This window comes from Lichenostomus cassidix, chromosome 9 (assembly GCF_008360975.1).
Source record: "Lichenostomus cassidix isolate B80296 chromosome 9, HeHo_3.0, whole genome shotgun sequence".
Classification (NCBI taxonomy): domain Eukaryota; kingdom Metazoa; phylum Chordata; class Aves; order Passeriformes; family Meliphagidae; genus Lichenostomus; species Lichenostomus cassidix.
In genome coordinates this window covers 21,898,243-21,914,851 of record NC_139490.1, presented here as the reverse complement: position 1 = coordinate 21,914,851, position 16,609 = coordinate 21,898,243, and the positions used below count along the sequence as shown (strand labels likewise).

At 37.8% G+C, this 16,609-nt stretch overlaps 1 protein-coding gene across 1 annotated transcript in view; it reads right to left on the bottom strand.

Moving 5' to 3' along the window:
• Positions 1–16,609, bottom strand: part of WDR33 (WD repeat domain 33) — a 68,611-nt gene that overhangs the window by 17,146 nt on the left and 34,856 nt on the right. Inside the window, exons 8-12 of the mRNA XM_085069798.1 lie at positions 2,723–2,849; positions 2,020–2,174; positions 1,819–1,897; positions 1,195–1,305; positions 319–413 (exon numbers count right to left, since the gene is read on the bottom strand). Coding sequence (XP_084925924.1) covers positions 319–413; positions 1,195–1,305; positions 1,819–1,897; positions 2,020–2,174; positions 2,723–2,849 — 567 coding nt within the window. The remainder of the gene's footprint in view (positions 1–318; positions 414–1,194; positions 1,306–1,818; positions 1,898–2,019; positions 2,175–2,722; positions 2,850–16,609) is intronic.

Sequence of the window (16,609 nt, the reverse complement as noted above, 5' to 3'; positions counted from 1 at the left end):
GCCTTGAAGACAGATGAAGATTTCAGGAAGAAAAGTAAACTGGAGATATTGCCAGAGGGAGAGCCAAACCTCCTTCCTGTTGTTGACAGAGCAGGTCTTACCTCCTGGAGCTGTGGAAACAGAAAAGAACCCATTGTTGGAAAGATGATCGCTGATAACATGGAGAGTAAAACCATCCTTAGGAAAAGGTATTTTTGCCTAAGTGGTCACCAATGCTATAATTCTGCTTCCCCACCTTACCCAAAAGTACCAGCTAATGACCTAGGCCTGTTCCTGACCCCAGTCCTCTTCCTCCCATATTGAGGAAAAGCGCCTTACCATATTCCACACCATCCTCTGACATCCCAGGCAGCAGGTTCAAGTTGTAACGATCTCTCATCTTATCTCCAGGCCGATTTCTAGTCCAAAACTTGCTGTCAAAATGAAGTTATATGATCTCATTAAGGGGGCAAGAGCACTAACAACTTTTAATCTAATCAGTTCTTTGATTTTTAGTAGAGTATCCTGATTATATAAGGATTCAACTCTTACTAAATCAAGTTCAGTTCTAGATCTGAACACATGGTATGAGCTTCAAGCCAAAAATAAAAAATCCAACAAGTATTGTAATAAATTACGTAGTTACAAGTTAGAAGATACTTCAAAGTATAAGTACAAGGCATCAACATCAGATCCCGAAGAAAAAAATTTCTTGTCCTCTCCAAAACCTTCTTGCTCAAGTACATTCTTCATATACACTAAATATACACATGCCCCACAGAAATTTACTGCATTTGTAAAATGCACTATGTTTATAGCATGTCCAACCTAAAAACACAAACTACAGCCTTGGAAAATGTCTGCAATGTGAAAAGACATGACCAGCAGATGATCTGCAGGAAAAACTGCTGTGGAGATAAGAGTATTTCTTCAGCAAAAAACTACAAGAATTCTTTTTGAACATTTCTTCAGCGGATTTAAAAGCTCCCACAAACCAAAATCATAATGTTTTTTAAGGCTTCCTTAGATGAAGAGCAAGAGGTTAGACTCTACCTTGTAATGTAAAATGTCAGTGCCACCTAGTGCTTCCTATTAACATAAGTTTGTGTCTCTTTTGGCCACTGGTTGTGTAACAGAACCATCCCAATCTATTCATTCACTGATGCCAAGCACCGTTCTAGTTTCTAAAAGTATTCTTTAAATACTTGTAATTACCTGGTGTGATCATTTGAGCCTGAACAGAGAATGTGTCCGAGGGGATGCCATGCCAGACTCCAGATCATTCCTTCATGGGCCATTTCCATTCCACCAACCTCCTTCTCAACTCTGATGCATTAACAAAAAACAAAACCCAAACAATCATACACAGCTGAATATCTCCTACTGTGAAAAAACTTTTCCTATTCAGTTGTTGCTCATCCTCTGCCCCATGTTTTGTTGAACTTAAGCCTCTGTCATTTTTCTCCTGGGTGAACTGATTGTTCCCAGTTGTTTTTAACAGGCAGTTCAGTAATGCAGGGATTTTTAAGTGTACATTTAGAAACAAAATCATTACAGCACCTAAGAACAAATTTTAAGAAACTAGGAATTTCCATCATTCATCACCATCTCAACACATGGCTGGTTTTGTGCAAGCAATTGTATACTTTAAAGCACATTTTTACAGGAAAACATCTTCATAAATTAAGCATATTAACAAATTCCTCAACTACAGTGGAAAGCTACATCATAAATGTGCAGGTTAAATACAAATTCAAAGGGGAAAAGAGATATTTTGTGTTTAACCCCTTGCACAACTGACCAACATCTTTCCAATGTGCTGATGAAAATGCCACATACCCAACATGCCAGAACAACAAGGACCCATCAGATCCTCCACTGGCAAACAGCCCTTCGTGAACAGGATGCCAAGCCACAGCTGAAACACACAGTAAGCCACGATCAGAAGGTATAACACTAGGATTTCTCATGAATGCAAATAATTTGAATTTTTAATCCAAGCTTAATAGTATCAATTCACATAATAAAACAAATTCGGACCTGTGGCCTCTTTCTTATGACCCCTGAAGACCTGAAGTTCTTCTTTCAGGTTACGGATGTCGAAGAGCTTACAGAGATGGTCTCGAGAAGCTGTCAGCAGCCAGTTGCCATTGAGATTCAGTTTCACCTCCATCACTGTGTTTTTATGAGCATGTCTGCAAGCAGAGAGAAACAAACAGATTGTCCTGAAAGTGATTTCTCAGACACAGATAAAAATGTGTCATTTGTCAGTCACAAATACTCAGGTCAATAACAAGGCAGTTCAGGCTACTAAAGCAGAACACTGAGGCTTTCTGTGTAAAGGCCCTATGCTTTGATCCTGGTCTTTTGTACTTTAGAGTAACTGGGAGCACTCACTGAGACACTGTCCAGTTACAGTGAATGTTTCTACTGCAACGTAAGAAAGTTTTCACCAGCCAGATGAAACATCTCATTTGTTTTTCTACATATCAGTCTGAATGAGAACTGTGTGACTAGGTTGTCTGTGAAGAAGGAATACTAAAGTCTCAGTTTTCCAGGTGCAGACTTGTCTTCATCTAACCTGTAGATTGGCTGGCACAGCTATAGCACTAGCTTTATGTTTGAAGCAAGTGTGAATGGCTGAAAAGTTGTAAGGAAAAGAGCTAAGAAGGGAATTAAGAAAAAAAGATTATGAAGTTAGCTTATACCTGAGAAAATCAAAAGTCTGTGGGTAAGAACTTACAGTGTGGCAAGGCTCTGGCCAGTCTTTGGATCCCAGAACTTGATGGGCTGTTGGCTATCTTTGCTTCCTGAAACAACTAATCCCTTTGTTGGATGCCAGTCAACACATTTCACATCTGCTCCATGTCCTGTTAAGATAAAAATTGTCCATTCTGAGATTTCACAGACACTGAAAAGACACTGAAAAATTACAGGGTGCACACCTTATAACTAATGTAAAACTGAATGAAAAATATCACAGAGCACAGATTACAAAACATAAATTAAATAAGAACTCTTCCAAGTTATTTAGCTTGCTTTCCTTCCCACTAATTAATGGGAGCATCTTCTCAGATTATGCCCTCAAATCAAGCTCACTGAAAAAATTATCTAAGAGGTTTCTGTTTAAATTGGTACTTTTCTTTACACTTTGGCCCTATACAATTTCACAGTATTTTAAATGTAACACTGATGAAGCATTTATATGGAGGTGGTGAGGTAAAATGACTCTGTGACACTTCAGTGAAAAACTGTAGAAATAAAAAGCAAATACCTATTTGTTCCTATCCTATCAGTATTATCCTTTTGCTGTCCTGTCAGAAAATAAGCAAAGAAATTAAATAATGAATCTGAAAACTAAATTAGTATATGATGAAAAGAAACCTTATGAGATGTGGTCTCTTATCAGTTTAGAGGGATTCAGGTTTTTCCAACGCTTAAGAGCTAGCAGAGAAAAACCCTTATGACATAATTTCCTTTTAAATTGACTGGCTGACCTTGAGAGACAATCAGTGCTGTTCAGATGAGTTAAAATCCATCAAAAAGAAAAGCCTGTTCCTGCTGCATGACAAAATGAGGTTTCTGAGGTTAACGATATGAATTCAGAAAAGAAATTACAATAACTTCTTTCTCCAATCTCTCTCCACACCAGCCCATTTCAAGGGAGGGCCAACAGTGCCAGTCCATCCTAGAAAATGAGGCAGCATGCAGTAACTGAAGAAAAAAGCAATTTGAGAAAGGAGGGTCTGCCTGCAGCATGAAGGCACTGCAGTCATAAACAGCATGGAAAAATGGGAGCATCCTCCATGAAAGATTAAGGATTCCCATCAGGTCAGACAGCTCCCACATGGACTCCGCTTTGCTACAGAGTGCAACACGGAACTTTAAGCAGCACAAACTGTCTTTATACAGATCTCACTTTGACAAGACATTAAAAACAAGTATCAGTTGAAATTTTCCAGAGGCCACAGAAAAATCAAATTAGAATTGATGCCTTTATTAGCCCTAAAATCACAAGCCAAACAAGACTGAAAGGTCAATAAGTGGTTACCGCTTATTGAAGGATCCTTCAGGGGCACTTATGGGGAAGTGCACAGCAGAAGGCACACCAAAATGCACACGTGATATAAGGCTATGACACTTTTGTAAGTTTAGCAAATTAGCACAATTGACAAGAATCCCCAATCAGAAGTACAGTTATTGAAGTAACTCCCCCTTGGTTCGGCCTCCTACTGAAGCCTCCCCTCTTTCTTCCAGCCTCTCACTGTTTATGTCTACATACATGGGAAAGTAGAAGAATGGCCTCAGTTCACTGAAGAAGCAAGATCAGAATGGGATTCCAGGAATGTGTTTGTCCAACAAAGGACTGGAAAAGTACTGAATGTTAGCTACGAAACTACATAACTATACAGTAATAGTCTACAGGGCTACGAATATATGAAAAATATATAAAAAGCAAAAATCTTTTGGCATCAGAATAAGCAATATACTTGTATCTTAAAATAGAAGCAAACTGATAGATGCACACTCTCAAGTGAGTGCAACTTTCCTCCTCTCTGGAGGAAAGGACATACAGGGAAGAGATTCTTGACCAAAGAAGAAATGAATACAGCTTTTCTAAGTATATGGGAACAACTGTGAGAACTGATTGACTATATAGATGAAGGAACCCAACTCCTCCCCAGCCACAGCAGGCAGAATTGTCTTTGGAATTTGCAGGGTTTCAGGGAAGAGCAAGATCCTCAGGTTGCCAAGACCATTGATGTGTGCTGTAGGTCTGGGCTACCAACAGAGAGGCACTTAGAGATGTATTGTTTCTCTTCTCTCTGGCTTTTCTAATGCAGCAAGAAATGACAGGCACTGTCTGTCTCCACTTGCTCTGACTAAACCTCTCGACTAAAACATGAAGCTGAATGCTGAACAAATCTTGCTTCCCAGTGTTTATTTGGAAGGAACAATTCAGCCAGGAGTAAGGGAGAAAGTGCTCCTCCTCCACAGTGGAGGGGAATCCACGCTAGCAAATTTCCAGCTAAGGATATTCTGTAGGTAATTGCTATCATGCAGTGCCCAGGGAAAGACAGGAGATTTTAATTCAAGGGCAAAACCAGGCCCTTATAGAAAAACACTACATTACAGCTAATAATTGGTTGAACCATATGAAAATACGTTCAGACTAGAATACTTGACCACCATCTAAAATATGAAATAAACAAAGCCCAGCAAAACTATAAAAAACCCCTACCCATATGGACTGGTATGACATTGGCCTTGCTGCTTCTGAAATAAAGACAATTAGCAATGGAAAAGCACAGGGAGACACAGGGCTACCTCTGCTTCATGGAAAACATTGCATCCAGAAAACAAGTGATGCTGGTGAAAGGCCATCTCTGGGTGATAGGCCATCGTGTGCAAGGCCCTGGTTTAGGCTCTTCTTGAGTTAAGCCAGCCCAAATACAAATATATACTATGAGAAAAATAAGGATTAGAATGGGCAATCTTGAACAGAGCCATTGAAGCACCCACCCTTTCAAAGTCTTCAAAGGGGAGAGGCAGTGACAGACAGCACTGGACTGATGGGCTCCTGAGAGCCAGGTTTGATTACCCATTAGGCCCAGAGCACAGAGCTGAGAGGTAGCAGAAGATGCCAGGACACTCAGAACTTGTAACTGGAGCAGATATTAGGTACTTATCAAAATGCTTTTGGCTATCAGCACATTAATATTGCCCATAGGGATCAGAAGAAACTTATTTATAAATATAATCCTTATAACCTGTATATGACTGAACAGGTAATTGGCATTTCCTGCAGGGAGCACTCTTTCACCCACTGTACTCTAGATTACAGCAGCAGAGGGGAAAATGGGGACCCTCCTTTGTAATCTAACCAGTGATGTATCCTGCCCTCAAAGGAGCCATCTCAGCTAAAGCTCTGCAGAATTGGAATCATCACACACTGAGCTTTAGGTTCCTAATGCAACGAAGCTTTCTCAAGAGAAAATAAATTTTTCCCTACAACATGCTTTAAATAAACTATTCTCAAGGGACAAACTCAGAACATTTACATAGACAAAATAATTGAATAGCATCATATCAGACCTTTGCTAATTTCTTTTAAAATTGAAGCAATTGATGTTGTATATTGCTTTTCCTTCATTCTGCTGACAGATGCACACACTACTATCTATAATGGGAGAGATGATGCAGAAAATACACTAAAAATAACATTGCAAAGAAAAAGCTATCTTGTAGGTTTTATTTCACGGTTGTTTCAGTTCTTAGTGTTGGGAATCAGCCTCTCCTCTGGTACAAAACCCCTTTGTCACCAAATGCCAAGCACAGAAAACCTTAATTCATGCAAATCGCTGCAGTTTCCCTATTTGCTGACGACAGCTTTCGCTCAGTAATTTCAACAGTCACACACGTCTGCCTCTCTGACCAGAGCTCCAGCATGAGAATTCCTCTCTGAACAACTCTTGCTCCTTTGCACAGACCTTATATCAATTCCCTGTCTTATAGGGACGCTTTGTGGATAAATGAATTGAAATGTGTGAATTGTGTAGCAGTTGTGGCAATGCAAGGCCCATAAACCAACTAAAATGAAAGACTGAAGGCACAGACTCTTGAGAAACTGAACTCATTTAAAATCATGAGTGTCTGAGCATAAACCTATATACTAACACCTGTTGGTTTTACTTTCTACAACTTTTTACAGCAATTTAAAAAAATTGCAGGAAAACAAAGGCAGGCATATGTAGCACCTTTAAAAAGCTCAGATAGAAAGGTAATTCCCTACTATTACCTTTCAAATGCACAATAAATGTTTTGAGTGCCCTTAGTCACAATCCTCTCAATTAAAATACTGATTGTTAGTACTTCTAGCCAACTTCTTTGAAGGGTTGCTCTTTAAAAGACACTAAACAGAAATCCTAGCTAGTGAAAGGCATAACAAACTATCATAAGATCATATGTAATGGTATTTGATTAAATCAAGTATGTCACAAGCCTGAAAAAGTACACATAATTAAAGGACATGATTTTTTTTCCCCTCTTCACACTAATTTCTGCATTTATGGCTTTCTGAATATAGTCTACAATGTAAAAGAGATGGTTTGAAACACTGTCTCTATATTACAGTCTGTAAGATATCAATATATTTTGTAATGCAACTGTGTATAGGAATTATAGCTACATCAGGTTTATTGCTGCAGCTTAGCTTTTCTGTTTTATATTCTTTCCCCATAGGATGTGCCCCATTCTGAAGGCACGTAAATTCAAAGAGAATTTTATAGATGATATTGGAAAATTTCTAGATCCTTCTCACCAATTATGTGAATGTATACACACATATTGAGATGCCAGTCTTAAGGCATCTTTACATTTTACAGCCATGTTCCAAAGCAAATGGCTATTTATTAAACAATTTATATTTTAAAGAATTAACATAATGTTAATTCTTTAAATTGTTTCTCATTTAGACAAAATTCTATTTGTTTGGATTTGTTTAAGAGACATGGTTCTTTTATGCTGTTCTAAATGGGGAGTAAATATTGCTGTGTTTCCCCCACGTGGCCTGGTCACACTGAAGCCTTTTTCTCACCACACACTGACATTCACCTTCCTGTACTCTGTGTCCCCAAAACAACACCACACCTCTCAAAGAGCAGGGCCTTTACAGAGGATTATTTCCAAGGGATCTGCAAAGAAGCATTAGGTCTTACTACCAACTAAGCTAAGGTGCTCCACCCCCAAAAAAGAGAGAGCAAGGAAGAAGGGACAGAAGAGAGACTGGCAAATCAAAGAAAACAGACACAACCATGTTAAGAGAAAGGAATTCTAAGTTTTCTATGTAATTCCCTTAGAATTTACTATGTGCTTCCAGCCTATTAGGCAAATTGGATTCTTCTGCCTGTTCCATTTTAACAAAAGGCTTTTAAAACGTTACCTGACAGTTACCCACTCGGCAGCAATTCCCTGCTTCCATGTACAGCTCACTTAGGAACTGAACACCTCACACCTACAAGAACCTCGGTACTGCCTTGGTCCCACTGATCAGGTCAGCAGTAAGGGTACAAATACATTTAATTCCAGTAATTTAGTGCTCTTTCCCTATCAAGTTATGTGAACTATACTCATCCAAGAGGTGTCCTAGGAACTCCTGGACTTCCTCTTCTCCACTCCAAGAAAGAACGCCACAGAAACCCTCACCCTACAGATACACAGCCTGCTTGTGCCTTTTAGCATAATGTGGGAAGTTGGTGCATAATAAATTAGGGGAAAAGCTCATTTCAGTCTTCACTGGATTAAGAATAATGCCTCCCACCATACTTTCAGACTTCCGTCCCACAAAGACAGGTTTTTCTGTCCTTTGTTTGCACAATGTTCCTCGAACTCTCTTCCAGGCTATTAAACTTGTTACCTAGAGACAGGAGAGAGACTGCTAATTTTAATTGACCTGCAGGGGATGTCTTCTAGATCACCAATATTTCACTAAACCAGCAACAGAATGGGACATATGTCATCTTTGTTTAAAAATTTACAAAATTTTTTCTTTCATTACACTTCTATAATCATAATTTCTTTCTGGACAAAAGTTCTTGTAACAGGACAGGTAATCATCTGTGAAATCAGAAGGTTAAGAAACAATTATAATCAGTGAACACTAATGAAACAGGTGTGGGTAACAAATTACTTTCCCCAAGATTACCCAGAACAGGTAATCAGTGTTTCCATAAATGAATTTAGAATTTGTATGTGCTAGTCCCAAACATATACCACTCAGTGAACAGTCTGAATTCTACAAAACCCTAATGAACTAGCAAAAACCGTTTAAATTTAATGCTAGTTGTGTGTTTGCACATCTTGGTAATGGTAAATGCACTGTAAAGAATAATGAAAAAAGTTGTTATATTACATATAATTACCAGTAAAGGCAAGTAGCGATCTGGATTCTTTACAGCTCTGGAAATTCAATGATAGTATCTTCTGTAAGGGCTTGCTTATAGCAAGGGGAAGAAAAACACCTGAGTTCCAGTGTGTGTGGGAAGTGGTGATGAAGGGTTAAGTCTTTAGTCATGCACATGATAAACTTAGAGGGATCGTTTAAATTCTTCAATTCACTGAAGCTGAGCAACTCCCAAAGCTGAAATGAATTGTTTTGAACAGAAACAAAAATCACACAGCTAAAGATGCTAGCTAGTTTAGATTTGTGGTGTCAGGTCCGTTAGTATGTTCATGCTAGAGTCAACAAACTAACTAAAGACACTTTTCCTTTCAGACATATTTTCTAACTCCTGTATTTATTTTTGAGTGTTATCACTACCTACACCCAACCGGGTTATTTATGCTGTAAAACACATCAGGACAAAAGTCTGACTGAGACCAGCATCTGTAATATGTCAAGAGCTGTTTAACATTCTCGTAGTGAGAACCAAAAAACTGATCACAAGATACAGTTAAGTCCTATCTAGATTGACCACAGATAATTATCAATAGTAAGTTATTTTAGTATGTAAAAATATTACTAAAATGTCACTGATTTTGCTCAATCAACATCCAGATATTTTAACTTACCACCAGTTTTATGCACTTAATCACCTATTTATATCATTAAGAGCAGCTCTGTCACAGAGAGATCACCTATGTGATGATGCTTTAGATGCAGCACAATGCATTACTGCAATACAGGAGTCATTATTTCTAATTAAAGTCATTATTAATCTTAAAAAAAAACCCATCAGGAAGCTCAGAGCTAGCTCAGGAGAAATGACAGGGGGAAAAGGGCAGAAAGTGTCAAAAGAGAAGATATACTACATTAAAACTTCCAACACCTTCTTATTCCAAATAGAAATGTGAGTGCTTAGCAGTAATACAGCTGAATTCAAGGACAAACACAGGTTTTCCTCACAGTTAAATTATTTATGAAATGCAGGCTGGATTCTGCTTTGCGCTCAGGCACAGTTATCTACTAGAATTCTCATTGCATATTATTTATGATTTCTTTGCATGTACTTATCAGAAAATTAAAAGGGATTTTTTTAATTGCAAAAGGTAGAACAATTTTTTTTTTATTCTGCTGGTTACATTACCTGTGAAGTAGCTGGGACTAGATGTTCTTTTCTGTTAAAAAATTAGCCAGCCTACTTTGAAAGCAGCAACACACTTGCTTTTCATTGTCAGAGAATATTTATTTACAAGGGCATTTACAGGTAATGATAAGAAAAAGAAATATCGTACAAGAAATATTAAAAATGAACAGCAATTGTAAGAAAAAAGTTGCATGCTTCATAACATTAACAGCTGACAGGAACCAAAACCCCACTCCCTCAGTGAGAATTTCCGAGTTTTCTACTGCTTGTCTTCTGGCACCTTCCTTTCAAGTACCTGGCACTAGTCACTGGATCTGACTTGTACTTGCTTGCACTGCCTCTAAGGAGTGTTTACTGTCTTTAGCCCCCAGACAGGACTGATCTCATCCAAACACAGCATGGCATAGAATAGGGAAATATAGAACAGGGATGAGTACAGCTGTGTCCAAGAGGAACAACGTGTGCTCCTTCAAGGCAAGAAAAAGCATGAACTTAACAGATGAGAAATTCAAGTATTTGTCAATTATTAGTCTGCAGCTTCCATAGCTTTGCGGCTTTATATCTGGGTACAAAATCAATTTGCTGGGCAGCATATTACCTTGTAAAAATAGATCAAAATTTTTTCACAATAAAAACAGTCAAGGTGCTCCAAATGTGGACCAAACAAGTGTTTTGGAGTCTGCCTACAGCATGTACCATCAACTCAAAAAAACCCACAACCAGAATAAATGAATTTGATTATAATATCAATAATCTGAAGCCTCACAGTAACAGTTTATGTCAAAGTAACTACTGAACAATCAGAACATACACTTGTATTTTATGAATCAAGAACAAAGCAGGGCATGAGTTAAAAATTGGTGCCTGAAGCCAAGCTGCCAGGAACTGATGCAATTTTAAGATGAACTGAACCTGAAGTAGCTTCAGTGGAGTTTTCTAAACACATCCCTAAGAAACTAGTTCTGGTCACTAATTACTGAAAATGATGACTTGGTGTAGACTTATTTGCTGCCAACAGGGGAGTCAAAATCCCCAGCCTTTCCATCAGCACTTTTGTCAAGCCTTTCCCTGTTAGACCATTATGTAAAGCTGAAGTTTGACAGTTTTACTGAAACTACAATAACTAATGCAAGGAAGGAATGTCAAAACCACAGTATCAATTTAGACGTACTTTTAAATTAACTTGAAGCTAATAAAGAAACTTGGGTTTATCCTGAAATTCAGCCTGGCAGTTTAGTCAAAGAAGGTGAAAAAAAGGAAATCAGGACAGAAACTGTAGAGTTTAGCACCTTCTTGCCTCTAGCTCTCTGTTTTGACCAAAATTTCAGACTAAGTTCCAAGGGGTAAACTCAGATTACTTAGCTCCCAAATCCGGGAAGAGAACAAAGATTTCCAGAAAAGCTGAGAGTAGCCATTAGTAATAATTTCCAGTAATTATTTCCTTTAACATCTGCTGGATGTTCATTGAAGTTCTGCTGGTCATTATTACTGTTGCAAGAGGAAAGAATAGCCCAAATACCTACTTTCAAACCCCTGTGTGGCCACATGACCAGAGAACACTCTCAGCAAGCTGCTAAAAACTAAGAAAAATATTTGTGGATCTCAGCAAAAGTTACAAGAAATCTTTTATATAATTTGATATACTCTTACTGCCAAGTGAACCCAGAATCTTTTAATTAAAACAGACAACACAGGAGGACTACTAAGATCCTGTCAACTTGATGCTTTGATCAACGTGATTATTGACTTGATAATATCAGGTCAATTTGATGCTCTTTAACTAGAAGAACAGCTTTTGAAGTGTTTTCATCATTAAGATGACAGGCAGGTTCCTACCTTTTTAACATCCCCTTGAGAAAAGCACTGTCAACTCTCAGTCAAGTAAGTTACTTTTAAAGACAGCCATGATCATCTGGCCAGACCCAGAAGAACACTTGTCCAGCCAGGTGCTCACTTTAAGGGACAGCACATTTGCGGGAAAACTATTTTTCTTCTTCCCAGCCAAAAAAGACATGTAAGCTACTTCCAACAGTCAGTTTACCATTACTAAACACCTCATAATTATGAGCCAATTATAATTACAAGCAAAGAAACACTGAGTTTAGGTACACAGAAGCTGGGAAAACTATTTTCTTTGGTTCTAGGGCAAATACTGCATGACTGACAGTACTCTCAGTAGTATGTGAAGAGCAGCAGGCCCAGGGGTGAGGTGAGTGAGCCAACAGTGAGATTATCAAGCTTTACATAGACTGTAGGAAAAGATTTGTGTCAGTCAATAATCCAATTAGCAAGTGTAAAAGATCCAGGAAGGGATATGAAGACAGAGGCCATTCAAGTCTCTCTTTGCATTTTGCAATGTCACCAAGGCTGAGCAAACCAGGAAGCAGCAGGTCTACTGAAATAAACTGCTGGCAGAAAGCTGAGCACTGAGTTACAAAGCACCGCTCTTTCTGAGCAGACAAAATTCTCATCTCAAGCAGAAAGGGTTAATTTTCAAGCAAATGAAATATGAAAGGGCTGAAAAATTAGGGGGACAGAAACCCACCCAATGAACAGAATACCATGAACCGAAACAGAAAAAATCTGGCATGTAATTATCACACAGGACTTACAGTCCTGTCTAATCTAGTTGAGATCTTGGGGCTAATGAGGAGAAACAGCAAAATTTAAAAAATAACAGTCTCAGTGAAAAAGTGTAATTGAAATGCAGGAGACAAACAATGATTTGAATAATGTTACAGAAACCTAAGAGTAAAACCTTTTGAAATTTTCAGCAGCAGACATGAGCTCAGATGAGACAGAAACAAGGAATGTTTTCAGTCTTACTTCAAATTTCTGCACCATGGCTGCTCCTATTTCCTCTTATTTCCCTGACTTTCCTATATTGCCACCATACTCCCAGTCCTCTCTTTCTTGTCACCTAATAATTCAGAATTTAAGAAAAATCTTTTCCTCTTTCAGATTTAAAAATAATACTGCAGTTCCTAATTAAGTAGAGAAATGCAAGTATTTTTTATTTTTGTTTCAATTCTAAAAATAGGTCCCTTATTAAACAACTGTTTTGCAGTATGGCTGTACAAATATCTGTGAAGCTCCCAAATTCCATGAATCCCCATGTATCATTTGAAATTCTACAAGTGCATGAATTGACCCAAACTAAAGCTCTTCACGTGTGATTGAACAGAGAGACAGGGAAAAATATGGTGTTCAAAACTTACCAGGGATTTTGTGCAATAAAACCTAACAAAGAAAGGGAGAGATGTCAATGGGAAGAAATGGGATAAAACAACCCAAATAATAATTATATCAAAACCAGGGGGAAAAAGTATGGAGAACATGTAAAGATAACATATATGGTTATGAAAAAAGGGCAAAGGGGCCCATCACCAGTTTAACTGGGATCCCAAACAGAAGTGCTGGCAACAGCTAGTGGAAAATCCTGTCCTCAGGATTACTTACTAATGTCACATGCAGATGTGAACAAAACGAGACGTGAATTTTAAAGTGCAGGGAAAAAAATGCTACTACTTCTTAATGTAAAAAAAAAAATCCCAAAAAAACAAATAGGTGTGACACAGGTTTCCTATGACAACATGTAAAGAGACTGTTCTTTAAAGACCAGCACAGAGGATACAGGAATCAAACACATCACATTACAAATAGACTAAATTCTTCTTTGAACCTGTGCTGATGGAAATCACTACCAGTTAGATTTTTTCACTACCAAAATAAGGAGTAAAAATATCAGACAAGACAAGAATATTGTTTCCCTCTGTGATGCAGGTTATAACTGAATTTGATCTACAGGGACATGTACCCAGTAGCATGTTACAAATTCCCAAAATAGGATAAAGAAATTATGCAGAATTTGGCACGAAATAATCCTAAAAGCCTACAGCAACTGTAACTGCAATGTTATGTTCTCATGAGGTAATCATAACTTCCACAGAAAAAAAAGTTGATTAGAACAAGAAAATTATTCCTCAGAAGCAAAAAAATATTCAATGCCAATGCCACAGCTACACCTGGAGCAAATAGCTCCTGGCTGTTATTGCATACCCCCTCCATGTTAGCACCAGACACATTGTCTAAAATTTCAAAATTAAATTTTCCAGTTAGATAAACAGAAATTTTGTTAGTCAAAAATCTTACGCTCAGAGGAAATATAAGTTAGTCTGAAGTACTTTTTGAACTAACTCTATTGCAGAGCTTTAAAAAAACCTTCAAAAAACTTGATAAAAAACTCTAGACAACACATAGAGCCAAAATTCTAGAGAACACGTAAAAAGTCAAATGACATGGACAAAGAATCCAAGACAGAGAATGTCCATCTGTTTGTAAGTGCACACAGAACAAAAAAAGAAGTCTGACCATCTCTTCAGCAACACTGAGGAAAAAGAAACCTTTCCATTTTTCTGAAACAATGATCTTGCCTGCAGAATTTTAACTCAGTCTTTGATACAGGATGAGCACAACAGCAGTAATATTAATACTACAGATTTTAATTATCACCATTCTGGGAATACAAGTTGAAAATATTAACAAGTTATCTATGGGGCTTTTTCCCCGGGATTTTGGAACATTTATTATACCAAAGCAGCACGACAAAAGAGACCTGCTAAACTTTGAATCACCTGAATCTGTGTAAAAAATGTGGCTCAAACCATCAGAAGAAAACACCAACTGTATTATCAATTTAAAATTAAAGGCAAAAGATAAGTGTTTACTGGGAAGATGTGATTCAGCAAGAAGCTTTTTCCTAAGGAATCTCTAGATTTCTGTAGCAGATTTTAAAATTTTTAATCTTACACACACTAAAAGAAATACAAAACATCTTTCCAGTCACAGAAATGCACAAACTTGTTCCCATAACCACAATGAACTGGGTCCACATATGAAGCTCCAAAGACAGGAGACAGCTAAAAAGCAAGTGGGAAAATGGTACATGTTTGGAAAATGACAGGCAGAACAAAGTAAGGAGGTTAAGCACAAATATGAGGGGAAGGTCATCACCAGTGTAAGGCTGCTCTCCTGGCCTGCAGTGGAACTGATCTGTGCTCTTCAAATAAAACACCTTTTACAGTGCTGCCTGTGATGTGTGTAGCTAAGCTTAGCAATGTGAAAATGCAGGATTTATCTTCTAGAAAGCCGGACTTTAGAAAACTTCTGTAAAATAAAATTACTGATTAAGTGAATCAGTACTGTGGGGGAGGCAGTAAAGTCACCTCTTCACTTGCCATACATAGTCTAATAAGCATAGACCAAAGAAAGATGACTTTCATGAGAGAAGATGCAATAATTTCTGCTTGAGAAAGACTAGTAAGAGCACGTCATTGCTACTGAAGTAATCCACTGAGGAAACTGAAAAACCCCAAATATATTTGTTGGCAAAATGACTGTACTGCCAAATTTACATTTTGATTTTTAATATTTCTGTTAACACAGCAACTCTGTATTGGGGAGCAAAGTGCATTTTTCACCTTAAAAAGTTAACCAAATAAAAAAGAAGCTTTAACAGGTATAATCCCATGTCAACAGTTTATTTTCAATGCAAATAAAATACAGTTATTGTTTTAGTACACAGAATACACCTCCATTAGGCTGGCTTCTGTTTTTGGAATACATATTCCCGTGTGACTTATCTGCTGCTAGCAAGATGCCATTTTACAAGAGTCAATGTGTCATGACTGCTGCAACAAGCACTCCACTGGGGAGAAGGTACAACAGGCTGGGGAACACCTGGCTCTAGAAACAGCTTTTCACCTGCTGGAGGCTGGGCTTTGATCACTGCAGCAGCTGCAGCTCCCTGATCTCCTCAACACACGAGAGGCTGTGCCCTTGGATCAATGCACCTCTCACAGAAACCACTGGGGGTTTAGCTCTGCAGTGAGAGGCAGTCTGCATGACATACATTCTATGGTAAAGTGGCAGCAAAATATTCCTGCTATCATGTACAAATGGGTAAACTTTTACTAAAGTTATTGTTATATAAAAATTATATAGAATGATTTATCTATGAAGTGGTTTTAGCAAGTCTTTTCTGCTACTATGTGAACGAAGAGAAACTTTCTGGTTTTGGAGGATGATAGATTTTCAGGATTATTAGTGCAATTTATCACTTTGCACTACCAGCGAATTTATTCAGGCTGATTGGAACTAGAGTTATCACAAAACATGTGGCGTCTAAGAGCCATGGACTGTAACAAACTGAAAAATTACCTTTTCACTTCCTCCTTTCTATGCGAGGACTGCAAAGAGTAGGCACTTCAGGAAAAACATTTTGATATTCTTCATGTCTAATAAATGCAAGATTAATGTCTATGATTTTTAACATAGCACTTTAAGTCAAATTCAATTCTAATTTAAATTCCCCACATTGTTCCCTTTCATATACCAATAATGAACTATGCTTGTTAGATACTCGTGGTAATTGCTGCTGCTAAGTATTACTCAGGAAAATTGTCTCATGCCTATTCCTTACTTGCAAAATAAGTTGAAGTAAGTAAACTTACTTGCAAAGTAAATTATTACATCTTACAAAAAGT